Source organism: Poeciliopsis prolifica, unplaced genomic scaffold, assembly GCF_027474105.1.
Source record: "Poeciliopsis prolifica strain line A6 unplaced genomic scaffold, Auburn_PproV2 SCAFFOLD002, whole genome shotgun sequence".
Lineage (NCBI taxonomy): Eukaryota > Metazoa > Chordata > Actinopteri > Cyprinodontiformes > Poeciliidae > Poeciliopsis > Poeciliopsis prolifica.
In genome coordinates, this window is record NW_026562377.1 from 19,944,739 (window position 1) to 19,972,594 (window position 27,856).

The 27,856-nt window shown below is 42.3% G+C and overlaps 3 protein-coding genes across 6 annotated transcripts; 2 read left to right on the plus strand and 1 right to left on the minus strand.

Moving 5' to 3' along the window:
* The first annotated feature begins 2,495 nt into the window (after window positions 1-2,495).
* On the plus strand, window positions 2,496-19,647 carry arhgap45b (Rho GTPase activating protein 45b). 2 transcript variants are annotated; one of them, XM_055056195.1, is made up of 24 exons: window positions 2,496-2,892; window positions 4,651-4,900; window positions 5,357-5,539; window positions 8,687-8,827; window positions 8,904-8,988; window positions 10,895-10,967; window positions 11,078-11,153; window positions 12,211-12,342; window positions 13,130-13,191; window positions 13,302-13,412; window positions 13,505-13,585; window positions 13,667-13,834; window positions 13,946-14,083; window positions 14,174-14,370; window positions 15,025-15,134; window positions 15,250-15,333; window positions 15,517-15,627; window positions 15,713-15,876; window positions 16,645-16,833; window positions 16,918-17,055; window positions 17,474-17,745; window positions 17,943-18,174; window positions 18,574-18,676; window positions 18,772-19,647. In XM_055056195.1, exons 1-24 carry the CDS (start codon window positions 2,539-2,541, stop codon window positions 19,227-19,229), a joined length of 3,912 nt encoding a protein of 1,303 aa, XP_054912170.1. In that variant the 5' UTR covers window positions 2,496-2,538; the 3' UTR covers window positions 19,230-19,647. The 2 variants fall into 2 exon arrangements, with proteins under 2 accessions (XP_054912170.1, XP_054912166.1); XM_055056191.1 differs by having other exon boundaries at window positions 2,497-2,892; window positions 15,025-15,140.
* Window positions 19,648-19,942: 295 nt separating this feature from the next.
* Window positions 19,943-22,780, minus strand: polr2eb (RNA polymerase II, I and III subunit E, b). 2 transcript variants are annotated; one of them, XM_055053986.1, is made up of 8 exons: window positions 22,594-22,780; window positions 22,087-22,261; window positions 21,180-21,295; window positions 21,012-21,092; window positions 20,863-20,921; window positions 20,678-20,756; window positions 20,195-20,267; window positions 19,943-20,077 (listed from the first exon to the last, which is right to left on the minus strand). In XM_055053986.1, the coding sequence occupies exons 1-7, from the start codon at window positions 22,648-22,650 to the stop codon at window positions 20,202-20,204; spliced, it is 633 nt and encodes a 210-aa protein (XP_054909961.1). In that variant the 5' UTR covers window positions 22,651-22,780; the 3' UTR covers window positions 19,943-20,077; window positions 20,195-20,201. The 2 variants fall into 2 exon arrangements, with proteins under 2 accessions (XP_054909961.1, XP_054909970.1); XM_055053995.1 differs by lacking the exon at window positions 22,594-22,780 and adding an exon at window positions 22,397-22,536.
* Window positions 22,781-23,359: 579 nt separating this feature from the next.
* gpx4a (glutathione peroxidase 4a) lies at window positions 23,360-27,751 on the plus strand. 2 transcript variants are annotated; one of them, XM_055048155.1, is made up of 7 exons: window positions 23,360-23,497; window positions 24,906-25,000; window positions 25,078-25,222; window positions 26,708-26,859; window positions 27,043-27,067; window positions 27,193-27,252; window positions 27,385-27,751. In XM_055048155.1, the coding sequence occupies exons 1-7, from the start codon at window positions 23,405-23,407 to the stop codon at window positions 27,415-27,417; spliced, it is 603 nt and encodes a 200-aa protein (XP_054904130.1). In that variant the 5' UTR covers window positions 23,360-23,404; the 3' UTR covers window positions 27,418-27,751. The 2 variants fall into 2 exon arrangements, with proteins under 2 accessions (XP_054904130.1, XP_054904139.1); XM_055048164.1 differs by lacking the exon at window positions 23,360-23,497 and adding an exon at window positions 24,564-24,742.
* Window positions 27,752-27,856: the final 105 nt, after the last annotated feature.

The following is a 27,856-nucleotide window of genomic DNA, read 5'->3' on the forward strand; positions in this document are numbered from 1 at the left end:
CCATCACAAGGCAAACAAGCACACACACACCCCCATACACACACACTGATGTCTAAGGAGAATTTAGGGAAACCAATGAACCTTTTCGGACTGTGGGAGGAAGCTGGAGTACACGGAGAGACCTGGAATTGAACCCAGGACCTTCTTGCTACAAGGCAACAGTGCTACCAGCTGCACCACTGCATCATGCCTTCCTCACTAAATCTTTAAATTTATATCTTCGTGTCGCGGTCTGTGCTCGTGAAATGAAGTCAATATGTTGACTTAAGTTCAACATATTGAACTCCACTTTTGAAGTCAACAGGTTAACATCTCCACACTACACTTATAAATACATTCACAGTTAACAATCACCTCTCATTTCACGATCAGCAGCCAAGGTGTCAACATCATGGAGAGCTCCCAGGCAGACGTAGCAGAGGTTGGCTCCTTGAACTCCCAAACACTTTATGATGTACTTTCATCAGCACCGACTCACCTGCTAACGTCGATTTGGCCTGAGGTTTACAGCAAAATTTTCCAATGAGTACTTGGCTCACTCACTCTTCTCAGTCCGTTACGTTTCGTCAACCCTCTACCTCTTTACTCCTTTTGCTGCAGGTTTCATCTGGGGGGTCCTATGTGGACTCAGGAAAATAAAGAGGAGCAATTTTCCCAAAGTCCATTCCCTTTCACTGAGCCTTCACCTCCCTTCATTCCCTGTGTAAGGGATTTATATGACTGTTTGTCTGTGATGGACTGGCGACCTGTCCAGGATGTACACCAAGCCATCACCTCTTCAGCTCCCTTTATCCCTTCATTCATACATTTTTAAACTTCTAACTTTATGAAGTGGTCCTTGCTAGTGAATTACAAATCTTCATCCATCCATAACGGTGAGAAGCTTGATGGTCTTGGCCCCTAACATAAACGAGCGTTACACATTTTCTTCAGCAGCCTCCTTTCTCTTCCATTTTCCGGTTTCCTCAAACCCAGAGCATGTCGAAGCTTTTTCAGAAATGGCTTCTTTACTGGGAGGGGAGCCTTTGCTTCTGCATGCTCCACGTCCTCAGAAAGCTTATGATTGCGTGCAAGTTGGCATTCAACTTCAGCTGTCGATGCATCCAGCGCTTTTTTATATTCTACTTAATTTAGAAAGAGCTTGAGCTTAGCCTCATCTGGTTCCTTTCTGTGGCATGTTCTTCTCGGTGTGGAGGAATTTGGCTCTCTTACCGTTACGAATCTCAGAACCTTCGCATGACAATATCTATCATCCCAGTGTTCCTGCTCCATTGGTTGTATTTCTTCTCTAAGGGCTAAAATATTGACTTCATAATTCTGAACCATCTCTAGACCTGCGTCTTTGACTTGGTCCAGCTCTTTCTGGAGGCATCTCTGCCTCTGGAAGCGTCTTGCATGTTGGAGGGTCAGGCTTTATTTTCAACAATGTCCTTTATTTCCCAGGATGTCCTCACTGGCATTTGATCCTTTCTTTTTTTTTTTTTTTTTTTGCATAAGCCAACGTCGTTTTCATTAAACTCAAGTTTTTCCATCTTGAGTATTTTTTTTCCCCTCCCAAGTCACTTGCTCTTTGGTGAACATGGTTGAATCCGGTTCTTTCTTCGGACTGTTTTGTTTCCTCCTCAGAAGAATCGCCGCTTTGGGTATCTTCGCCTTAGTTCTCGCGTCCATTTTCCTTTGCAATGAGCCTCCTCTTGGAACGACTCCTTCCGAAAATGATCCAAGCGGTGTTTTCTGTAGGCAAAGAAACAAAATGGCCTCGACCTTGTCGGTGGCCTCTTCACCCCGGGGTCATTTCGCTTTGGTATCCGGGGTTCATTTTCTATCTCCTGCTGGTTGTTTACCGGGGAAAATGTTTTAGCTTGTTTATTACGCAGCTTTAGAAAGTCTTAAATTAATTTTTTAAAAGTCTTAAATACATCTGGACTGTGGTTGGTTGAACTGTTTCTCTGGAGTCGAACGTCAGAGGCGCGTCACGACACCAGCTGCGACCAATTAGAGACCAACATAAAGACTTCCGGTATACGACCGAATTATTCTATTCCCGAAAATAACGCTACATTTCCGAAAAAGCTAATTATCAAACTATTTATTTTTTTTAATGGCAATGCGTATAACTCGAACAGTATTTGAAGTCAACAAGCGAGTTGAATTAATTTGACAGACAGTTTTTGAGGTAAACATTTGACCTTTAAAGCTTTTAGCAGAGCTCGCTTTCATCCAGGCTGCAGTTTGGTGGCCGCAGTTCAGCCGGATCCTCCTGACCTCCGTTAATTTGCTTCTTTCATCTCGCTCGCGCAGATAACGCGCTCGGGTCACGTGTTGGACGCGCACCTGTGTCCAGATGGGCTAATTGCTGTGGCGAGAAGAGACGACAGACAGAGAGAGAGAGAGACAGAGACAGAGAGAGAGAGAGAGTGGGAGAGAGAGAGAGAGGTTTGTCTGCCTCCGAGTTGAGATATTCCCGTTGAAAGTTTGTAGAGCAGGTGTAACGCACCTCTGCGTTCTCCCCCACGCCCACGCGTGCGCAGAGAGCGGATGCCAGAAGCGCGCAGCTTTGCGGTGAGCCCTGCCGTGCTTCTCTGTGCGTCAGTGAGCCTGCGCGGCTCGATGAGCGGCAGCAGCAGCAGCAGGAAGACGCACAGACAGTCATCGTGGCTCAGAGCTGATCCGGATGGCACCGAGTTCCCGCTGAGCGCCAGCGGCAGACGGAACAAGTGGCGAGTCGGGGGGTGGGTGGGGGCTCTGTGCGTCAAACTCAAAGAAGTCGGGATGGACGGGAAGGGCACTCTGAAGATGTTCAGGAAGAAGCCGCGGGAGCTCATCAAGACGCCGTCCATCTCAAAGAAGAGCAGAGCAGGAAGCCCCGGGCCACAGAGCGGCGCGGCGTCTGTGAGTAGCGCTTCACTTCTGGTTTCTCCCTTGTGAGTGTGTGTGTGTGTAGAGTCAGATAACCTTCATCTGGAGGGGACAGGCTGGACAGATCTCCAAACCAGGGGTGATGCTATTTGTGTGCGAGAGTGGAGAGGTTTTTAAAAACCTGATCCCAGCTTTTTTAAAAGTCATTTTTTTCTTCTGCTTTGCTGGCTGCATGGTGTCCGCGGGGTGAGAAACTGTCAACTGCGTGGAAACTTCTCTAGGGCAATCATCAAAACGCAGTGTCATGAGGGCAACATGCGCTCACTGGCACCTGATCCCACACTGGCTCAGATCTGGTTAAGTGTTGCATAGGAAGTCCATCTCTTGTGGGATTTTTTTTTTTTTTGTATGGACCATTCTGCAGTGGCTCAGAGACTGCACTCAAAAGTGGATTGAAGCTGCAGTTAGATCGAGAAGAATGCTGAAACGTAGCAATAAAAACAGCTACAACCCTTACTCCACCACTCAGAGAGTTAAGAAAGCAGAGTCCAAAGGCAAGGACAAGCTGGACATACTGCCCAACAAGCACAACATATGGCTCAAACAGGTAGGAGGCTCCTTCTGCTCAACACCATCCGGATACGAGCAACATCTGCCCCAGACGCTGTGGTCAGATCAGAAATGTGTTTGATATTAATCTTTAAGTTTGTTCAGTGTGTCTCGTTTCATTTGGGGGAATTTCCACTGTGGCCTCTCCAGCCATCATGACATTCGACACTATGTGTCAAATTGCCACACCCAATGCAGCTTGGAGTCAGGAAGTGTTGCACAACGCAGCTCAGGATCTTGTGAAAGGCTTCCTATGTGTGTTTACCAACAGCAGAGCGAGGGTGGCGGGGGCCGCAGAGGGCATCATAGGTCACTCCTCTCTGCAGGGAGTCTTAACGGTCTCTAAGCCATCGATCAGATACTAACACAGCTCCGTGCTTTTTCTCTCCCGTTCGATAAATTGATCAGAACTACAGATGCATCGAGCTTTGGATGCGTATTTTGCTTCGTTAAGAATCGGGTGAATGTTGGTGTGCCGAGCTGAATTCAACCGAGTTACTTTTGGATGGATGAATTCAGACCAAAGGCCTGCTTTTAAAGGTCTGGTTCATTTTCAGGAGCATAAAAACAGATTGAACAATGCAAGCAAAGACAGATTCAGATCAAGTTGGGCCCAAATTTACTCACACCCTTGATAAATCTAGAATTAAATGCTGATTATTTAACCAAGAAGTTTGAGACGATGTTCAAAGGGTGTAATTTTAAAAAAAGTCTGTTTTTTATTACATTTAGACTGGCATGTCTGAATAGTTGTACTCTGCTGCATAATCCTTGCAAAGGTTATCCTGCTCCATATAACTGTGGAGCATATTTTTGTACATTTCCACTAATATTTGGATGTTTTGTCTTTGCTGATGAGCTCCAGGTCTTGGAGGTGGGAAGGCCTCCTTGCCATCACCCTAATCTTCTACCTTCACAGATTCAGATTCAATCAGAACTTTGGCTGAGTAAGAGTAAAGAAACGTATTCCTCAGATTTATTTAGCTTTATTTATGTATATTTATGAACAACTTATTGTAGGAATTAATGAGTGGTAATGCTGTTCTCTTTATGTTTTGATTTAAAACAACAATCTTGGAGCATTTCTACCTCTTTTATCTGGTCTAATCTTTTGAAAAACCACTGGCATCGGTAGGTCAAACCTTCAGTGGAAAACCTAAAATCTGCATTTCTTTCTCCCAGCTGTCCATTCTCCAGGAGCAGCCTCGGAAAGATGCGGGAGACGCCGCCCTCTCCTCCTCGCCCTGTTCCTCCACCACCTCTTCGAGCTTGAACCCCGCCGCGGCGGGCCTCCAGGATTCGTCCCTGTCCTGCCCCGGGACCCCGAGCCCCCAGCACGCCAAGCTGGCCGCCATGCAGGGGGTTGGCTGTCCGTCCCCCGTCCAGACTCTGAAGAGGCCCACCGCTCTGAGTCGACACGCCAGTGCTGCAGGTCAGCATCAAAGACAACTTTCACTCTTAAACAGTGCCTCATTAAAGTCAACACACCTGGCTGCTGAAGGTGTGGCCCTCCATGTCAACAACAGGCAGGGGACAGAGTGGATGTGTGCGAATGTAGACATTCTTCAACAGTGCATCCTATTTCTTATAGGATGATTAAACTCTAAACAGAAAGCAACCTTGAAGGTTGATTTTTCTTAAAGAAATCTTAACATTCAAAGCTCTTAAATTCGTTGTACCCCAAATCTATCCTACGCCTAACTGCACCTTTAAATTTTCTGTGTTTATTCTGTATATTCTTCAATTAAACCCTAATTTTGAGGGTAGTTTGTGTCCACTGTGACGAGCTTTCTTGGAACCGTCGCTAAGGAGTTACTCTCTTAAGAACGTCTCAGAGGTGAAATATTTCAGGAAAAATTGACCGTCTTGTGTTTCCATGTCTCCTCAGGGTTCCCGCTGCCATCGTGGGTCCACACTAAAGGTCAGGGAAAGGGGGCCTTGAGCCCGTCCCCCCAGTCCGAGGTACCGGAGAGCACCGTGATCGAGGTGGAGGACATCCCAGCCCTGCTGAGGGACGTGGCGCGCTTCGCCGAGGCCGTGGAAAAGCTCAAGGATGTCGTGCTGGCTGAGGGTAAGAGGCAGACCCCCGAGCAAAGAGAGAGAGGGGTCCAAACATTTTGGAGCTTTTCTATTCGAGTTAACTTTGCATATCCGCTTCCTGTGCCATAATCGGCATGAAATATTATGAAATATTGTCTGTTTTCACGTTGGGGCAGACAAAATACATTTTTGTGTCATTGTGGAGACAGGTATGTTTGTTCCCACGGGGAGGTGGGGAGTTCTCAAGCAGGACACTGCTGTTTTTGGTGACTTTCCACAACTTCTCACGAGCGATCTGTCAGGAGGGCCTCCTGTCGCTCTTACATCAGCCCAAACACGTGTGTTTTACGTGAGTGGCAGCAGCGGCGGGCGGAGCCTTCGTGTGCAGCTTCCTCTCTCCGAGTTGACGAGTGCGCTTCCGCTGCACCCACAGACGCGACCGCGCTCTTGTCTCCTGCAGGAAGCCAGCTTCTTGTTTACTGCAGTCGTGTTGGTGCACTCTGCGCCCCTCCTGCAAGACGCAGCCAAGCCTGAAACAGCCTGCTACGCAGCAGAGCCCACAGTTGGACCGGCCTGCACCAGCAAAACATCTCGTCCAGCTTCCTTCATAATCTAGTTACAACATATTTAATTATGGCACATCCTGAAATATTATTCTGTCTCCTGCTATCTTTTGTTAAGTCACGCTCTCCACCCATGTTGGCTTTCTAAACAGGAAGCCATGATGGATAACTCAGAGTCAGAAAAGCCTTGTTGAACACTTCCTCCTCTGATGGGTCGACCTACATCACCGTCACTCTGATTCTCATAATCCTGCAACTATTATGAAGCTTTTTATTTTACTTTTATGGTGCCACTTTGTGTTCTCACCTTATAGTTTTCACTTGCAATCAAGGTGACCTGCCTTCGTGAGCCACAGGAAGCAGTTACAGCAGACTAACAGAGCTGAAGACTAATCTTGCAAATCTTGAGAAAGGGCCACATCCTCTGTGGCACCGCTGCAAAACTGTTCCCTTCTGGGTCACCTGGTGCTCCTCCACCTTTGACTGAATTCGACTGACGGGGAGAATGAAGTTTCAGCAAAAGACGATTGTAATTAGAGGTGGCTGCACTGGAATCAAAGCTGACCTTTTGTTTACTTGAATGTCTCACACTGACTGTAATCTTTGTTTTGTAACACCTTGTGACTAGGGTATGTGTCTGCTTTTTAGTCAAAAGGGAAATAAAGCGATTGCCGTCACTCAGCTGCCTCCTAAATATGCTGCCTTGGCTTTTTTGGTTGTGAAGCTAAGCTAGACAGCTGGGGTTTTTCTTGTTCTGTCGAAATTCCCTTCAAACTATTCGCTTTTCTTTTCTCTCTCATTACAAAGCACTTTGAGCTGCCTTGTTGCTGAAAATGTGCTATATAAATTAAATGACATAAAGTTTAATGTTCTTCATTAATACTGGATGTGAAGTGGAAAGAATTGATTCATATCTAGGAAAAAATCTAAATCATTTTCTCTGCATCCTGGATTTGTAGCTCAAAGCAATTTCTCCATCAGCTTTGAGCAGCTTCTCTGTCCGTGTTACAAAAAAGCAACCCGCAGCATGAGGCTGCCACCATCATGTTTCAAAGGGGAGGCTGCATTCAGGGCTGTGTGCTTTGTCACACTGTGGGTTTGCCTATTGGCCACATAACATATGGTCTCATCTGACCAGAGCAACTTCTTCCTCTTTGTTGTGTCCTCAACATGAATTGTGGAAAACTCCTTGATGTTTGCGTCCTTCTACTCTCCGATAAAGGCCAGACTTTACAGTTGTTATGTGGACGTATTTTCCCGGGAACCGTGGGATTTAATAATCAAAGCTTGGGGTATTGATTTGAAAAAGTTCTCCACAACTTTCTCTCTGACCCCTCTGTGGTGCTCCTTTTTCTTCAAGCTTGTGCTCTTAATTTTCTGTGAACGCTTCACAAAGCAACTGAGGTTGAATCTTTTTGCTAAGTAGTTAACCTCTGAAGACAGTTGGTTGAATTAAATGTTATATCAAGATATGTGGTGAAGGAGGCTGAATAAAACTAAACGCTGCTTCTTTTGTTTTCCAGATTTATACTTATTTGACTATTGATGCAATTCTCCAAAGCGTTTGATTTATAATGTGAAAAAGTTCAGTGGCTATAAATACTTTTATGGAGTATTTTGGCTTCCAGGCCAAACAAGAACAACCAAAGTCAACAATTAATCAGAGTCTAATTAGTCTGAGCAGTGTTGGAGCGTTTAACACATTTACAAATCACATATGAGTAAAGCGGGTTTATTTAGTCATTTATGCTAATCAGTTCATTCATGTCTTATTTCCTGTTGATCACGAGATTTCAGAGAAGCTCCGGGTCTGTTTGCCTCTTGATGGCCACATTTTCTTACCAGAGAGCTGCTATTTTATCCCAACCTGCTTTCATTTCCTGAATACAAGCCAACCATTTTGTACCAACACACTTACCAGTATCGATTCATTTTTCTCGAGAGTTGGGTATATACTGCCATGTAATATTGAACCAAACTTGTATTGCTTCTTGTTTTCATTAATTCTGATCCCTGTTTGTTTCGATTGACAGATTATAATCCCTGATCCAACTAGAATAATTGAGTTACCTCCTGCTGGTGGATATTATTCACATTCAATATTTCCTCACAGCAGAAAGTAAAAGTAGAAAATGAAATCAGAGTGGAACGGCCAGCACCTTTTTAGAGCTAAAAATGTTTCAGTGTTTTTCATTTTTCTTTTTTGTCTTCTCGGCTGGAGATTGGCACATGAGGAGATTTCTTTTTTTTATATAGAACAATGAGCTGAGGGGAGTGTGTGCACAATGAAGAAAACATCTGTATGAGCTTCACCTCGAGTTGTTTAAATCAAACTAACAGTGAAAGAGAAAATGTCATTTAACGCTTTGCTAACTTGTACCAGAATCAATTTTTAAACCTCTTTTGGTTTAGAGTCTAAACATTTCCACATCAGTCTCAGCTAGACCGGTCACAACAAACGTCTGAGAGCGGCTCCGGCAGAGATGCTGATTGTTTAACGGAAACATTCACAACCTGTGGCACCGTCTCGTTTTCTTCTTTCGTTTTTTTTTTTTTTTTTTTTTTTTTTTGCGGTCTTTTATGCGCTCGTCTCACCCAGCTCTTCCTTCACACAGGTAAGGAGAGCCAGCGGCCCGTGGCACACGAGTGTTTGGGAGAGGTGCTGCGAAACCTGCGTCAGGTCATCAACACGTACCCGCTCCTGAACACGGTGGAGATCCTCACTGCTGCTGGGAAGCTCATCTCCAAGGTCAAAGGTGAGGAGAAGGCGGAGGAGGGTATCAGTGTTGTGGGGGAAACTGCTGCAAAGTGAACATCTGGACGTTGCTTCAGGGTTCCACTATGAGGCGTCCAACGAGACGGACAAGAAAGACTTTGAGAAGGCCATCGAGACCATTGCAGTCGCCTTCAGCAGCAAGTAAGTGCAGCAATGTCATATTTGGCAGCTGTAAGTGAAGCTGGTGTTTGTTGCCGTTGGAGATAACGGTCTTGCTTCATAACGGTGTCCACATGTATTTGACATTCAGATTACTCTAATGGTGTGTGTGTGGGGGGGTGTGTGTGTGTTTAGTAGTGAGCTGAGTCTGATGTTGGGAAGCAGAGAGAAGTGCTTGATGGTGACACATTTGCATGAGCCAAAGCTGAAAACAGGAAGTGGCTTGTTTTTTTTGTTTGCTTCTTTTTTTTGTTTCTTTTTGTTTTTTTCATCCACCGTCACAAAACCAAAACCTGAAACTTCTGTTGACTACCTGAAATCTAACGGCACAGATTGCACAGTCTGAGGCAACGAGACGTTGTGAGAATGATCACCGGAAATTAAATGCACAGGAGGAAAGCGGATCAAATCAATGATTTAAAAATGATTCGAGATTAGTTCATGTGTTTTCATTTGCTAATTTCCTTAAAAATAAGCAGGTGAAAAGAGTCTGAAGTGTCTGTGATGTTTTCAGGGTTTAGACAGCCGTCGGTTTTAGGAGGAAGTGAGCTGGCAGAGACAGTTGAAATCTGCCTGACGTGTCTGTTTCCTCATTCCCTCCTCCGCTCTCCCTCCGACCGACCTTTCTGTCACAACAAAACAACTCGAACATGGAGTACCCGCTTTTGTGCGTTTGCCGTCTGTCCAACATGTTGCCAGACGACCCCGATTTCAAAGGAAACAAACTTATTGAGTTCTCAGAAAAGTGATTGAACCTGATAGAGATGCCTTGGTTCAAAAGTTTTATCTTTGTCACTTCCTGTCTCTGCTGTACCTGCAAAGGTTTCACATTAGGCTTCGACCTCTTCCCTTTTTTTCTCTTCTAAAAGCTCAGTTGTTCACAAAACCAACCGAATGTCTGAGCCGTAGTTTCTGCACCTCTGCTACAGTGTGTTGTTTAATATAATTTACTCATTCACTGACATTCCCATCAATAAAAGGGAATATTATTAAAAGTTGCTGTATTTGAATAACTGTTATAAAAGTTAATCTTGTATAGATTAGCACTACAATTACAACTTAGGGCTGAAACAATTGAATTAATTGCCAACTAAGTTAATGATGCATTAATCATTAACTGGAGTAAACAGACTCAAAAATAGACAATTTGCTGAATGAATAATGCTTTCAGAGCAGTAATTAGGCCAAAACTGTGGAAAAAATATAGACATTTTACATTTTAGGAAAGCAAATTGTTTGTAAATTTGTTCTTCACAGAAGTCCTGAAGTGGCATCGTTTAGCTTCACTAAAACTTTACTCAAATTCTGTTTCAACAAATGTCCTGTTAAGCATCTTATTATCTCATAGCTAGAGAAATTATTAATCAGTTAAATTAGCCCTACTACATTACATCAACCTAAAAGAGCTTAGCTTCTCATATGTTGACATTAGACGTATTTTCTTAGCTGCAGATGTGTTCTTTGTTAAAAACAATCAAGCATTCACTAAGCTGTTTATTCTCTCACATATAAAAAAAAAAGAAATGTAATTGTTTTGTGTCTCTAATGTTGTACTTAAACTGAAATGGTGAAATGCAGAATGTGCCAATTTTGTCATCCGATTAATTGTCAGATTAATGGATTGAATAATTTTTCACTAAAGTGATTGGTAGCTGCAGCCCAATGACAGTTAACCCTAAAATGTAATTTCAGAGAATAAGTATTATTATTAAAGAGACATTAATTTCTAGTAAGGCAGAGCTTTTGACAATTGACAAGTCAGACCGTAACACTTTTGCATCATTTAAAAAAAACGCTGCTATTTATTTATTTGTGCTAAGTCATAATAAAATTGGCAAAAAGAATCATTTTAAAACTTACTGAAATCCCTCTGCATCTTCCTGTCCAGTGTGTCCGAGCTTCTGATGGGGGAAGTGGACAGCAGCACGCTGCTCTCCCTGCTGCCCACAGAGAAAAGCAGAGTGAGTTTGAATCCATTACATCCAACATGCCAACTTAAGCAGATTTACTACTGTTCCCAATGGAAACCAAAATCTAGAAAGTTTCACCTCCAAATGTTTTGTGTTTTCAGTCGATGGAGAACTTGTACGCTGCAGCAGGTCAGGGAGTGGAAGGGGGACACTTCAGGAGTGACCTGCACGACAACGGTAGGTAACAAGCTCCTCCGCTCCAATTGCTGCTAAAATCAACTCAAAGCCGTATATGGATCCTGATGCGACTCAAGCCTGAAATATTGTCGGTCTCTCCCTGCTAGTTTGAATAGATTTTCAACGCTCCTACTGTTTGAATGAATTGAAAAATAAATTATTGATCCCAAAGGGAAGTAAATGTTACTCAATACATCCAGTGACCTTCAGACTGACCGGACAGGAAGGACCTCTGGTAGCAGTCAGTCTTACAACGAATCTCAGGAAGCCTCTGACTGAAAACTGTCACAGTTTCATGGCTGACATGTTGAGCTAAAAGCTCAATTTCTGGGCAACAGACGCAATATTTCACAGTAACATGTCCTGGATGACACAATTGGTTGTTGGCAAGAACTCCTAATTCACCTCATTCACCTTTGACCTTCTTTTAATCTCCACTTGGCTGTTTGGAGACATTGGACGTGAGGATATGATCGATGGAAGAGGTGGTTTGACCTTCCTCCTCTTCTCTCTGCTCTTTGGTCCTGCGCTGCATAGATGAAGTCTCCTATAACTATAAAAAATTACATTATTCAGGTTTTTACCTCCATACTTTTCAAATTCAACTCGGTTCAATTTGTATGCATGCTGATGCATCATGAAGCTGTCATTGATTGGATAATTTGAATCTGTTTTAAATGTTAAACAAACCCCAGAGTTTGTTTTTTTTTTAAAAATCAATCTTAGTACTATTTGGGATTTTTAAGTATATTCTTAAAAAAGACTTGCTGTGTGAGGCAACAGTGGAAAGGAATGATTTCTTTCTAACTTGAAGAAACCTTCATGTTGCTCATGTCTTGTTACTGTCATATGAGCTTAAAAATCTTTTAAAGTATTGCAAAAAAAAAAAAAAAGAAACACTGGCAACAACTAAAGTAAATGTTAGTCATTGAGATATTTAAAAACTACTTCAAACCTAGACGTACCAGAATGAGGCTTAAATCAAATCAAACTTGGTAGGAAAAACTGTTTTGTTTTGACTTTGTCGACTGACGAAGGTTTGCGTGTCATTTCACAGGCCGAGTTGAGGAAGTGGATGTGATTCTCCAGCGCAGTGAGGGAGGTGTGGACTCGGCTCTGGTCTATGCCAAATCCATATCTAAGTACATGAAGGACCTGATAAGTTATGTGGAAAAGAGAACCACATTGGGTAAGTGGAAATGCCTCAACTTAAGGCTTTCAGAGGAAAATATCCTGCATGGAAATTTAAAAGCAGAAATAGTTTGGGTTTTTTTTGTCTCTGTTTGTTTTCTGTCATCTAGAAGTCACAGTGGCTTGTGAAAGTATTTCACAGGGAACTTTACAATAGTTCACATTACAACCACAAAGTTCAATGTGTTTTCTGGGGGATTTGACATGATTGATAATTATGAAAGTGGAAGAAAGATTTTTATTTAGCTCCCTTTACTATGATGCTCTTAAATAAATTTCACTTCTTCCAGCTATCTTCAGCAGTTCGCCAACTAGCAAGTGTGGAAAACCTGTGTATTTTATTCTAAAATCAGCTGAACACAAATGCATGACATATTTCTCAAGTTTAGTTGTGTTACTTTATAAATCCTGATCAGATGTAGTAAGTCTTAATATTACTGTGTTACTGTAGATGTTTACGTTCAGGTAACACGTCTTTGACGTGAAATTCTGATGCAACTATTAGCAATTTTTTTTCTTTAGGCAATGAGTCATTGCTTGAAAAACGTCTTTACTGCAAGTTCTACTATAATAAAGTGAGAAACAGGAGAAAAATTTGGTAACAATCAGAAATATTTTAAGCAACTACTTTTTTTAACTTCTTAAAAGTAGCAAGCTATATTGCAAATCTTAATCTGTCAGCAATACGATTCTCTGTATTGTGTGGAATTATGTCTTCTAATACTTTTCAACAACCACAAGGGGGAGCTACAGTGCCAACAGGTTTTGCTGCTCTTGTGTTACAGAGGCAGAGTTCGCCAAAGGCCTTCAGAGATTATACCAGTCCTGCAAACACAGTATAACACACGTAAGTACCATTCTTTCTATTTCCACATATAACAAATTGCTATAAAAAAGTCCTGGCAGTATCGTTAAATCTTCTTTCACTGATATGAAGCGTTGTGTTTCTCCCTGCAGCCCCACATGCCGCTCTACTCCACCTACTCTCTCGCTCTGGAGCAGGACCAGGAGCAAAGCGTAGGGCTGCAGCAGGCCAACACCACTCTGCACAATCAGACTTTTATTCAGGTCTCTGCATCATAAACGCAGCTTCTGCACCTCTGACCTTTCTTTCGCTCTCAATCCAACCCTTGACCTAACGTCTGGCCTTCCCCACACAGCCGCTGCTGCAACGCAAGCAGGAGCACGAGAAGAAGCGGAAAGACATCAAGGAGCTCTGGATTCGAGCAAAGAGAAAACTGGTAGGACCTTTTTTTTGTTTTGAATTGCCCATGGCTGGTTTGGATTTCAACTTGCGATTGAAAATTACTTCCCTCGGTTAGATGGAGTGCGAGGCAAACCTGCGAAAAGCCAAGCAAGCTTACATGGTTCGCTGCGAGGAGTACGAGAAGGCCAAAACGGCGGCCTGCAGAGCCGAAGAGGAGGGAGGAGGGTCTACAGCAAAGTCTGTGGAGAAGAAGAAGCGTGTTGAGGAAGAGGCTCGCAATAAGGTCTTCATGACCTCATTCTGTTGATTCATACCTTTACCTCTGCAACTGCATGCCCCTGATATACTTATTAGAAAAGTTAAAGCATAAACTTGTGTTTTCATGTCTACACAGGCAGTCGAAGCGGAGGCCACTTATAGAACATGTATCGCAGATGCCACCACTCAGCAGCTAGAGCTGGAGCACACCAAGGTGACGGTGCTGCGGCAGCTTCAGGACGTCATCAAACAGAGCGACCAGACGCTCCGATCGGTCAGAACCAGTGCCGCAGTGCCACCACCGCCGCCTCGTATGTGCTGCAGACGCTACAGTGTGCTTACCTTTCTATCCTCACTCCTGCAGGCCACCATCTCCTACTACCAGCTCATGCACATGCAGACCGTGGCGCTGCCCGTCCACTACCAGACTCTGTGTGAGAGCAGTAAGCTGTACGACCCAGGCCAGCAGTACGCGGCCCACGTACGAGACCTGCAGCTGCCCGAGCAGCCTGGGGCCCACTACTCGTTTGAGACGTACTCCCCGACCAGCTCATCGTCCAGGTGGTGGATCCTCTCAGAGCAAACATCTCACATAAAACAAAAAGAAATAACCTTTAGAGGAGGGGTGTCAAACTCCTCCTCATTTCAAAATCTAGCTGTGGCAGAATGTTATAAAAAAAACTACATTTTGACGGAACTGTTTGAATTATATGGCTTTCGCTGTATTTGGGAAGTATTTCTGAAAATGTAGCATCTTTTCACGTTGATTAATTTGAAACTATCCAAAAACAAGTGATTTGATTTGACAAAATAACAGCTGTTATATTGAAGTTCTCTTCACATGCCCGTGTCTTGAGAGGAGTTTTGAGGGCCACATAAACGGCTACAGTGGGCCGGATTTAGCCCCCAGACCTCGAGTTTGACATGTATGTTAACACACAGGAGATTGCTGAACATCATACCTGAGACCAGCTTCTCTGTTCATGCTAAAGAAAAACACAAATTAGGAAATGTGTGAGGGCAACAGAATTTTTTTCTCTCCAACTAAAGGAATTTGAATTCAAATTCAGATTTGTCAGATTTCAATTTCTTTGTCTTCCCACTAAAATAAATTAAAATCTTTGACAAAATCTGAAAAGAGACGAGGAAAAGCATCAGATTTGTTGAACAGACATCAATATAAAATGCTAAACCAAATATAACAAATGATTTCAGTCACGGCCACAGACCAAGAAACGACAGTTTCAACACCGACCACCATACGAGTCAGACTGAAGGTCCCACCATCACTGTGGATCCTACTGCTGCAGAGTCAGAGGCTCAACGTAAGAGTAAGCAATGCCTTCTAAGAACCATGGACATCGTTATTTAGGCTTTAAAGCTAAGCCGCTATTCCAATGTTTACTTTTCCTCTCATTCTGTTGTTTTTGACTTTTCCAGGACAGGGTCACAAATCGTGGGGTTCAACAGTGAGCAATGACAGCATGGTCGACACGGGGCTGGATTCTCCCACTGCCAGCACAAGTGAGTCACAAATTTGTTGTGATGAACAGTTTGACAGCAACCTGAAGATTTCTTCTTCACTGTTCCACTAGCAAACCAATAAGCCCTTTGAAAGTTCGTTTTCTGTGTGCTGACTTATAAACATCTAGTGTTACAAAGGATAAAGGTAAATAACATTTTTGTAAAAATCTGTTAAACTTTTAGGTGACATTTCCAAAATGGCTCGAACGTCCTCGACCGGAACGATGTCGTCTGATGAGGAGGCGGATGAGAAAGACGAGAAAGATGGAAACGTTTCATCGTTCGAGACTCCAAGTACGTTTTAGCACAGGCTCGTCCGTCCACCGCGCTTTCTGTGGCTGACTTCTCCTGTTCTCTGTGTGACGACGGTTCTGTGCAGATATCAACGGCATGGATCCAGACGTGGCGGTCTCCACCAGACCTTTCCGGAACATCGGCCTGTCCAAAGCGGCCCAGACCCACAAGCTGAGGAAGCTGAGGACTCCTGCCAAGTGTCGGGAATGTGACAGCTACGTTTACTTCCAGGGGGCCGAGTGCGAGGAAGTGAGTCCTTCATCAGGACTTTATTTATTTATTTGCAATTTATTTTGCGCTGTACAACTATATTTTCTGAGGAGTTGTTCTTTTAGACTTTATTTGTCAAATCAATAAGGTAATCTGTGTTGATTTCTCAAACATTTTTGGGGAAAAGTGACAGTCTATTAATGGCATTATGCTTTTAACTTCTGTAAATGATGTATTTTTATAAAATGCTCAGTTCTTAAACTTAACGGGAGACAAAAGGTGTCGAGGGGCCACACAATAAAATCCTTCTCATTGTCTTATAGCTCAAGTTAATTAAATGTAATTTAAATATCAAATAAACAAATATATATTATCATCATTGACGAGATACATGTAGAGACATTGAAGACCTACATTAATGCCAAATTTGTTTCAGTGCCAAAGTTATATAAGCTTGTAAATTAATGATTAAAAGTTTTGATGCATTTGATCAACGTTAAAAAATAAAGCATAAAGATATGCCTCAGTTATTGTTTTTCCCATTGAGTAAATGGATTCAGTTTAAACATGAGCCATTTCTAAAATATTCAGACAATATTGTACAGCAGTGACAGCGATGTTTACTTTAATATTTTTCATACATCACCATCAGGCTTATGATGGAGAGCTCTGAATGAGCATGCATATGCTTCCAGTTTTAGAAATTATAAGTAGAAGCACTTCTGGTTTTGTCTGCACTTCTATTCATTGTGTGCCTTCACGGTAAAAAACCAAAACTTTCAGGCTAATTTTTCTATCCCCTCCCAGTGTTTCCTGTCGTGTCACAAGCGTTGCCTGGAGACCCTCGCCATCCAGTGTGGCCATAAGAAGCTGCAGGGCCGCCTGCAGCTGTTTGGCCGGGACTTCACCCATGTGGCGAGCTGCGCCAGCGACGGCATCCCCTTCATCATCACAAAGTGCATTTCTGAGATCGAGAGACGCGCCCTCAAGATGAAGGTGAGGAGGCTCCCAATCCCTCCGTTCGAGACGTTTGGGCCGGCGTCAAAGTGTCGGCCGTGAACCGCTGCTTCCTCTTGGCAGGGCATCTATAGGGTGAACGGCGTGAAGACCCGCGTGGAGAAACTCTGTCAGGCCTTCGAAAACGGCAAGGAGCTGGTGGAGCTGTCTCAGTGTTCACCGCACGACATCAGCAACGTCCTCAAGCTTTACCTCAGACAGGTACGCGAAGCATCCTGGAACAAGTTCCCACACTTCATCACTTCTTCTAGTCTCTCATAGTTTGATTGTGTTTACCGGAGGTAAAATGGTAAGACATTAGATCCATAAGGTCACTGAATATTTGACCTTAGGGTTAGGAGTTGGGGTAAAATTTGTGTCTATATTATTCGCCTGGATTGGCCAGAAGTCTGTCAATTTTTTAAAATGGATAATAAAGTGCAATTTTTAAACCTCTAAGCTAAACTTGGGTATAGATATGTTTTGCATAAATCTCCACTCTTGCTTGTATTCCAGTGCAGGAACCTCAAGAAACTGTTAAAACCGAGAGCTTGGCCCTCAGTTTGCCTTGTATTTAGTTTCAGTCGTCTTCGTTTCCATGTTATCTGAGTTCTGTGCATCTGTTTCCTGTTGCCTCCAGCTGCCGGAGCCCATCATGCCTTTCCGTCTGTACAACACACTGATGGGTCTGGCCAAGGAGAGTTTGCACAGCGAGGGAGACGCGCCCGAGGGAGAGGAGGCCGAATCGAGCAGCACCAACCCAGTAGTGGTCCGGGGGCCCGAGCTGGTGGACCTGGGGCCCGACTCTGACCCGGAAGTCCTTGTTTTGGTGGACAGTCTGAAAGAGCTGGTGAAGGAGCTGCCCAAGCCCAACTCTGCTACGTTGCGGTACATCGTTCGTCACCTTCGAAGGTCAGCTGGCAACTAAGGCTTCAACTAATGATTATTTCCATTCTCAATTAATCTATCGATTATTTTGATAATTAAAATTTGCTTTCCACATTCTGCAGATTTTTTGTTTTAGCCTTTTATTTATACATTAAAAAATGCTATTAAATAATTCAGTTCCTTTTATTAAATTATTAAAAACTAAGTTTCTGTTGATCCAGGATTGCAGAGCTGGAGGAGGACAACAAGATGAGCCCCAGCAACTTGGGTATTGTGTTTGGGCCCTCCCTGATGCGTCCCCGTCCCACAGGGGCCACGATATCCCTGTCCTCTCTGGTGGACTACCCTCACCAGGCCCGCATTGTGGAGGCCCTCATCGTCTTCTATTCTTCAATATTCCAATCGAAAACTTCCCAGACCAACAAAAACGCGCGCTCAACATCTACGCAGCAGGTGGGTGCTGGGAAATATGTGTTTAAATATTTTATCAGTGAAATTAGTTTTTGTTTGTATGAATTACTTGGTCTTTAAATATAATTTTGTTCATAGAGGTACAATATTTTACCAGTTTATCAATTTCTGCCTCTTTGAAGACATTCGTGGTGCGGCTGGAAATGAAAATGATCCATTTTTATTTACTTGCTCTAAGGAGCACAGAAAGTTAATCAACCTTACATCCGTTGTAAGCGTCAATTTTCCATTTGAAATGCATATAAACATGGTTGGAAACCCTCGTAAATCCCAGTTACTGTTCAGCTGAAACTATTTTAAGATGGTCTCATGTGATAAAATGTGTTAAATAAGGAGATAAGCAAATCTCTCAAACATCCCCGCATCACCTCACTCATTCAGGAAAGTGTTGGAGATAAGATGGAAAGCACTGGAGATGGAGAAGAGGATGGAAGCAAAGACGACCAGAACAAGCCAGACTCAGACAGGCAGGAGGAGGGCTGCGGTGAGTTTCTGTATCAACTCAAATCTGTTGAAATCTTTGAGATCCTCTCTGAGTAAGCGAGGGTTTTTAAGTTTGGATGCTCATTTCTGATCCAGGAAGTTCTTTGGGATCGCTGGGCTCCAGCGAACTGCTCCCCGACTCCGACTCGGACGAGGGCAGCCACAGCTCCTGCAGGCTGATGAAGCAGGAGAGCGTGGTGAGCACGGAGGACGAGCAGCTGAGCTACAGGGACAGCCTGGACCTGTCCAGCCACTCCGCCACCCACACCGACCCGGAACTGGACACAGAGCAGGATCAGGACAATCCTGAAGGAGACGGAGAGGGAGAGCCCCCCGCTGTGCCGGAGAGCGGTCCACCAGAGGAAGACGCAGCAGCAGCAGAGCAGGAAGTCGTGACTTCGCAGGCTGAGCTCAACGAGAGCCAGTCCAACAACAACAACAACAACCAGCTGAGATCCCCCATAGCCAGCCTGTCGGGCGTCCCGCTGGCCTGCCTGTGCAGAAAGAATATACCGCTGACGAAGAGGCGGGACACAGAGCCTGAGTTTGTCTGATCACAGGATTTTAAATTAAATCGACAGAATTGGACCGTCTGCGAGACACAAATAAATAAATTTGCTTTTATACATTAAAGTCAGTCGAGGACATGCAATGAGACTAAAATGAGTTTTTATTCCAGTTTTGTAAAAGGTCATGAATCTGGCAGAAACTTCTGCTCGCTTACTGCTCTTTTGAATTAACTCACTTAGAGGAATTTTATTTTGTGTACTTTTTTTGGCATTTTTGTAGTCCTACAAGCTTTATGTGAATATTGGTCAGATAAGTGTGTATTTAGTTCAACTACTGAATAGCTTTTAAAAGCTTCCTTTTTAAAGTGCTGTGAAATTTTAAACTTTAGTAATTTCTGACATGTTTTCCATCTGTCCCTGAATGTCTGACTTATTCTAATAAAAGTTGATTTTTATTTTTAAATGTTTCTCATGTGTTTCTGTTGAGCATTTTTCACCTATCAAATGAACCAATGGAGAGCAGGAAGTGCGTAGTTTCTGCCCCCGTCATGATGTCACTAGTCTGGTTTTAGGGAGGGCATAAAGAGGAAGTGCAAGAGACGAGGTTAAAAAAAAAAAAAGAATTCAGATCATTAGAAACTCCAGCCTGCAGCAGCTACAGCATGCCTTTTAAAAGGAAAAAGAAGGTAGGTACTCGCATTCTTGATGCAGCTCTGCACACCGGTAAAACCTTGCTTTAAATGAAAGACTCAGGCAACCGTATTTGAATTGACTTTATTTTACAAAAATCAGTAAATAACAAAAATGGAATCTGAAGAAGTTAAAAACAAAGAGAAATTCCATCCACAGGCAAAAATTGGATTTTATCCGTCCTGAATGCCGATTCAGAAGAACTAGAAAACAAAACAGACGTGTGTCAGATTCTGCAACTCAATACTGAAAGACCTAAAATACAAATGGATGGTTCAGAGTTTAAAAATGTATAATGTCTTAAGAGTTGTTTGGCGCACCTGTCCGTCACTGGACCAGCCTGTAGGTGATGTACCTGCCAGCCGTTTCACTCGGTCGAATGATTTTCACAACCTGTAAAATTCACAAAAAATAGCTTCCATTCGTTTTTATTTCTGTTAGGTTTCCATAACACTGCTGATGGTGTTTTGCATTTGTCCAAACATTTATTCAAATCAGACACCAGTACAGCTCATAAACATTCCAGTAAACAGAGAGCTCATTTTGAAGTGAGTGGCGGCTGATAATGAGGACATTTTGTGGTGTGCACTGTTAGTCTGCAGCTGCAGCTGTGAGAAAAACATTTGTACAAAACTAACTGGACCTTTTGTGCAGTTGATTAAATGTCAAAGCTGCTTTTTTATGATTTTATCTTGCTTGGATTTTCCCGTCACCTTGCTGGAGTTTCCCCACTCAGAGGTGTTGCAGACTATTTCTACTCGTATTTAATGCACTGTGCTTGTCTGTCTTGTCTGCGCGTTTACCTGTCCTCTCTTCAATCCAAAGTAGCGAGCCACGGGGTCTCCGGCCTGTATCCTTGGTAACTGGCTTTCCTTTAACTTACTAAATTAAAAGGTGTTAAGGCAAACAGAGGCACAAACAGAAAACAAAGCATCAAACCGGTCAGCACGTTGCAACGCACACTGCACAGGAAGATCGACCAGGATACTATCTGGCGAGAAGTTCAGTCACTTCCTCTTTCGTCATGACGATGTGCTCAGGAACAAGCTGAAGGTCAAAGACAGGACGCAGAACTGAAACCGCTGTTGTTTTTAGTTCATGTCAAAAAATAAAATAAAATAACTCATTGCTGTTCACCTCATGCTCTGTGATGTTAATGAGCAGCTCCTGCTGCAGAAACTGCTCCAATATGTACTTGGGGGCCATGTCCACTAGAGACTGCAACAAATATCAAGAAACAAATTTAGAAAAAAAAAAAAAAAACCTTCTCGCGCGAAGCGTCGCATGAGTGTGAAAGTTGTTCACCTGCTTGGCCGAGGGCGTCATGCCCATCTGAACCACAATGATGGCCCTGGTGATGTTCTCCTCCTGCATCCGCTGGCAGTACATTTTGATGGTCTTTATCCCCACTTTGGGTTCCTCTGGCGGGGACGACAAACACCAATATTTTCACCCATCAGATCAAACGCGTCTCAATTTCAAATAAAGCGATAATATTTACTGGGCCTCGTTTCTTTTCTGTTGAAGTTAGAATTTGAATACCTTTGCATCTTTCTCTCAGGAAAAGACTAGAGCTGTTTACACCTGATAGGACAGTTTGACGCATCTGGAAAGGAGGTTTTCCAGTTCATGAATATTAGATAAATCTGTCAAAAAATAGTATTGCATATCTCAATTTATGATTCAAGTCTTCTTGAGATTTCTTCTGTCACTTGAAATATGTAAAGGATGTAACTTCGTTTTTTTTTTTTTTTTTTTTGGTCAACTCAGCCGTTTCCTGGAATGTGCCAAGATCTGACCTGCTTATTTCTACTGGGGGGTTTTTGAGCTAGAACATATAAAGGAAAAGACATTTTGTAGTTCTTCTAATCCAAACAAATGAAGGAATTTTAAGATGATAACTTATTATTAAAATTATTATTATTATGCTGACAAAAGCAGTTGTGAATTAATAAGTAGAGGGTTACAAATTAACATTGTGTGTTTGTGCAGATAGTGGGAAGCAAGTATAACTTAAAGATATCAGTGGCAGTTCCTTCTTTGACAACTTATAAATGTTAAGATAATGTACAAAAAGTAGACAGAGTAAAATAATATTTAATACAAACCTTCAAAGGAATCTAAGAGAATTTCTGAATCCTTCAAAGTAAATCCAATACTTTGCACACTTTGCATACCGTTTAAAGACTGAACTGTGAACGCAAAATCTTACCGGGAAAGAAAACAAACATCTGGTCTGTGGGATCGTCGTTATGTGCCACCAGCACTGTGAGGTCAGTGCGTCTGGGTCGGCCTTCGCTGGGCTTGTCTCCGAACTGACTCTTGAACTCCTCCAGAGTCTGATCCAACTCGTCCTGTGTCACCAAGTAGCCTCTGTCATGGCAGAGCTGTGGGAGAATCAGAAGCAACGGTGGATTTATTTATTCAGATCAAGTCTGACCTTATCCATCACTTCAGGATAAGCTAATAGTCAAATAATGATGGTTAGTGGAGTCCAGGAACGTCACAGCGAGGATATTTACCTCAAACCGTATCGTCATTTTATCGGCCTTTATTTCATTAGGTTGCTACGTTCTCTGAAAATGCTAAATGTCAACAAGGAAAGAGTGTAAAACTGTATGAAACGCCGGAATTTCCACCGCGAAGAAGAGCTCTTTACTGAAACGAGCGACTCGCCAAGCTAACATGCTAAGGAAGATAACTTTCTAATATAGCGCACCTGCATGATGGTTTTGCGGATTTTCCACAGCCTGTAAGTTTCCTCCTCGTCATCCATATCGCATTAAAGAACCCAACTGAACAAAATGTACAAAAAGTATATAGTTATTTTTTTATTTTTATGGATAAGACAATTTTGATCCTCGTCTTAGAAGGCGACACACGCTTTCCATTACCAACGCAGGGTAATGACGTCACGTGCTGTGAGACGTGATACGCCAGTGCGTCTGCCATATTGTGAGTGGCAGCTTCGTATTGTTCGGAAACAGTATCTTGTTTCGTTTTCTTTTATATGCGGATGTTTTTTCTGGTTAAAAGGCTCGCAGAAGTTCACGTTCGAGTCATTTTATATTTATCTTGTGCTCGTAATACAGAAAACTCTTATACAGCTCCCCAATACACTTATGTTCCGTTCAGTTTTAGTTATAATCAGGGTCACGGTCTTTGCTATTATATTGCATTAATATTAATCATTATTATTGCAATATTGTTGCGAAGAAATATTAAAATGGTGTTATGTAAATAACTCATGACAGTCACAGTATGGCGGCGACGTTGACGTACGAAAGAGGCGCTTAAAGAACAATATTTGAATAAATACGGTAGATAGGTGAATTATTATTATTATGATTATAATAATAATAATCATAATAATAATAATAATAATAATAATAATAATAATAATAATAATAATAATAATAATAATAATAATAATAAGCTCCGCCCTCTGCAGCTCTTTCAGCGCTCAGCAGGGCGGAGTCACGGTCAGCTGCTTTGGAAATGGACCCCGTATTTGTTCAAAACTGCCCAAAATGAGGCCGTTGTATGTCTTTTTTGCAGTAGGGGCTCTGGTGGCCAGTGGGTCGCTGCTGGCGCTGATACTGTACTTTGTTTTACCCGCAACGGTAACGTAAAACTCTGATACGTGTTTCGTGTGCGTGAGAGTGTCAAATCTGCTTAATGACAAAGCTAACCTCCACAGCTGTAACACCACAGTTTCTGTTCGCTTGTTTTCCTTGGTGTCGTCACGCTGCGAGCCTTTGGTTTTCTGGTTGGCTTTGCCCCTGCACAGTTTAGAAGCTGTACTGCTCCTCCCTGTAAACAGTTTGCACAGACAGTGCACTTTGGCTTAGACAAATATTCAAACTAACAGGATTATACTTCATGACACTCAAGTCAATATCCCTCTTGCCCTCTGGGTCATGTTACCTGCTGATAACCTCCTCATTTATAAACACAGCTGCATGTGCCCTTTGTCATGTTGCATAACAGAATCGCAGAGTACAGATATTCAGACCCTTGTTTGTTTTCACATTCCAACCATAAATTTGAATGTGTTTTATCGCAGTTATATTTGATGGAATAAATTGCAATTGGAATGGCAAAAGGTTTTTCAAAGTAAAAATCCAACAGTACAGCTTTTCCAGTTGTATGCATTTTTCTGTATTAGTAAATTACTGTTATGAAATGGTTGAAAATTGCACCCATTTGATAATGGGTGCAATTTTGCTTCAACATGGTATAATAAAAATCCTTCTAAATCTTTTGAGCATGTTTCCAAATCAAGATAATTGAGCTTTTTCTTGTATAATGTTTTGCTTGGCACTCATGCTGCAGATTTCCCACGTCAGCTTGTGTACCGCTGCTTTAAAACATCTTGAAACACACACTCTTTTGTTGTCTAGGTTTACGATTTGGTTGCTTTCAAGCTCTGGCAATCAGATGATTCCCCAAACTTGACTGGTTTCCAGTTAGATTCTTTTAATTAAATCGCATTACACAAACAGACTGAGTGTGTTTGCTCTGACCACCGCTCTTTGCCCCGGGGGCCGCATGCAGCTCGGTTTTGCCTAGGATTATCAAAAAACTGAACTATGGACTGCAGGACACGTGCCCTTCTGATCTGGATTTATTTGTTTAGAACCAAGGAGTCACAGCTTGTCGTTTCTGTAAATCTGCGCCCTCCCCCTTCTAGATTGTGAACAACCTGGTGTGTGCTCTGTCTGTCAGTCTGAGGCTGTAAGCTTTAGTCACAGATCGCGAGGCGTAGGGAGCTGATTGTTCTTTCTGTCTTCAGAGGAACAAAGTAAGAGGCAGTCATGCGCCTGATAGGGTGCACAGTGCTGCTCTCTGTCCTGCTGCAGGCGATGGTAAGACAGAATCAAATTAGGGCTTAAATGGTGGATCTTATGCTCATTTTTTGTTCATAACTTTGCTGTTTTTTTCCAGTACTTGTACCCCTATTTACACATAGTTCGAAGTAGACATGCTGGCGTGGCTCTTGTATAATTTTGAACCCCTTTCTTCCAATAGTCTATCCCAACCGAGGATTGGCAGAGAGCTACATCCATCTATGAGTTTAACGCAACAGACATTGATGGGAATTTGGTGTCCCTTGAGAAGTACAGGTAAGTCTGATCATTTCTCTTCTAATGTGACAGCCACAGTATCTTTCTTTAATGTGTTTTTGTGTGTGTGTCTTCAGAGGAAATGTTGTCATCATCACCAACGTTGCCTCTAAATGAGGTAAAACTCCTGTAAACTACTCTCAGTTTGCTAAGATGCACGCCAAGTACGCTGAGAGAGGTTTACGCATCCTTGCCTTCCCATCCAACCAGTTTGGGAACCAGGTACGTTTAAATTCACTTCAATTGTATTGTATTGACGCACAGCTGTACTGCAACCCAAAAGAAAAAGTTTTTTAATGCTACAATGAATAGATTTTGATGACAGATTTTACAATTTACACAACTACAGTTTCTTATGAATGCGTTTGTTTTGGATCTTGCCTGTTAGTCAGCAGAATTATCCAGAAGCTGCCAGCTTTATGAAGCTCGGTGTAATATAAGAAGGTAAACAAAGAAAGATACCTTCAAGTCGGTGTAGGTTCAGGTTGTTAAGAATTAAAAAGATGAAGAACTTGATCTTAGCTCGTTAATTAATTCTTAGTCCCGAATTCCTGTGTCTGTGTAAGTGTGCAGAGAGAAAAGAGCAATCGTACGACGTCAGACTTCAGATATTCAGAGTTTTATCCAGAGAAAATCAATCCAAGAAGAACTTTACAATAAGCCTCTCACCTAGAGCAAAAGTCCAAGATATTACAAAACAGAGACAAAGAACTGAGTAAAAAAGACAACAGATTAACAGAAGATGCATCCTCCGGGAAAACTCTCACTCAGCACAAAGAGATTCCAACTTCTGCTGTGAAACAAACCATTTTTTATAGACTGCATATTCTCCTCATTTAAATATATGCATTAGGAGGTGTGTTCTTTTCCTTTGTGTGGGCTGTCTCAATGTTAATTTTATTACCTCCTGCTAAAGAGCCCCAAAAGCAGATACACGGCAAACCCTTCTCGTATCAGCCGCTGTCCAGTTTGATATATGATTGCAGCTGCAGCGCTATCTCTTCCTCAAGCTGTTTTTTACAAAAAAGTCGTTTGTATTTTAACCAAGCTTGCACACAATGTAATGCTAAATAATGACTATAAGTTTGGATCTAATAAGTAACTATTTAAAAACATGCTTAAAGAAATATAGTTAATTCTAATATAGATAAAATTATTTATAAAAAGTTTTAAGATCCTAGTGAACTTTTGAACCATGCTCAGGAATTTGTTAATTGCCTGGCATACAGGCTCCTTATCTCAAGAGATCCAAGGAGTCTAGGCCTATGTTTTCTGTTTCTTCTGTCTGATCCTCCTTTTAAGAATTTATCTGCGTTTCAGAGATTGAGCCGTTGTTTTTAGTTTCATCTAAATTTATATGAACCTAGAGTGTACTTTAACTTTCTATGTTATATTTATATGGTCAAAGCTATCCTGTGCAGTATTGTGCTAACTTAAAATTCTATGTCAACAAGGTCAAGAAAGAAGTCATTATAATATTTCTTGTGACTCAGGACTGTTCTGTGGCTGACAGTACCGGTCAGCAACTTGAACAGTCTTCATTAGCGTCATTGTAGTTTATAGTTTGGGAATCAATAACTTACTTTTTTCTGTTCTTTTTAAGAAATCTGGCACAAAATGAAAACATGAAAACCAGTTTCAATTGATATTTTTTTAAACTAACCGGTCTCCGTCATATCCGTTTTGCCTTCTGGTTTTTATCTGCAGGAGCCGGGTAACGAGACTCAGATCAAGCAGTTCGCCCAGGGCTACGATGCTCAGTTTGACATGTTCAGTAAGATCGAAGTGAACGGTGAGAACGCTCACCCGCTGTGGAAGTGGATGAAGGAGCAGCCGCACGGGAAGGGGACCTTCGGAAAGTACGTTGATTAAAAAAAAAAAAAAAAACTACTTCAGTAAAAGTTGGAGACCAGTTAATCACAGCTGCAGATGATCATGTTTCGTAACATCAACTTTAGTACCAGGGATTTATTTAAGCTGAATTGAAGGTCAATCAAATGAGAAATGATTTTTCTGACATGCCTGTTTTGTCAATCCTGCAGTAGCATCAAGTGGAACTTCACTAAGGTAATCCCAACTAATTGTCTCCTCTTTTTTCTAAAGTAATAAGAAAACTCTTTTACTACTTAACTGTTCTGGGTTTTTCTAAGTTACTTTGTGTTTTCTATTTTTTTTATTTTTTTTGTGCCTAGTTTCTGATCAACAAGGAGGGGCAGGTGGTGAAAAGATACGGACCCCTGGATGATCCAAGTGTACGTACAAAATCCTGTTACTGAATTGATCTGATCTGTCAGGCTTGCAGGAACCTTGATCAAATTTCTGTGACATTATTCATAGGAACTGGAACATTTCCAGATGACATTTTACTCTTTCTTTGTTTCCAGGTGGTGGAGAAGGATCTTCCCAAATACCTTTAATACACCCCAATCATTCCTCGACTACTGATGCCAGGCTTATCATATTGCATCTCCAATGCTTCCTTTCGTGTCTCTACCTCTCCAAGAACCGATTCATATGGTTACGGTCCGTCCCAGACCAGTGACGGTCTGTTCCAAAACCCGCATTGCGGACAGGACAGACCTGATGAAAACGGCGTGCCAACCTTCTGGAAGGATCTCAAAACTGATATGAATCTGGTTCACTGGAGAGACAGAGACAAGGTTTCCTGTGCACATCAATAATTCTCTTAATCTATACAAAGAGATTCCTTTTTTTTTTTTCCTTAATAAATTTGCTCAGATCCAAATTGTAGTTTTTGTCTAGTGTTGCCTTTTTCACAACCGGCCAGAGATCAAAAAGGGCCCAAAGCAGAATTTTATTGGGGGCCATATTTACAGCTGACGCCATCACCAACAC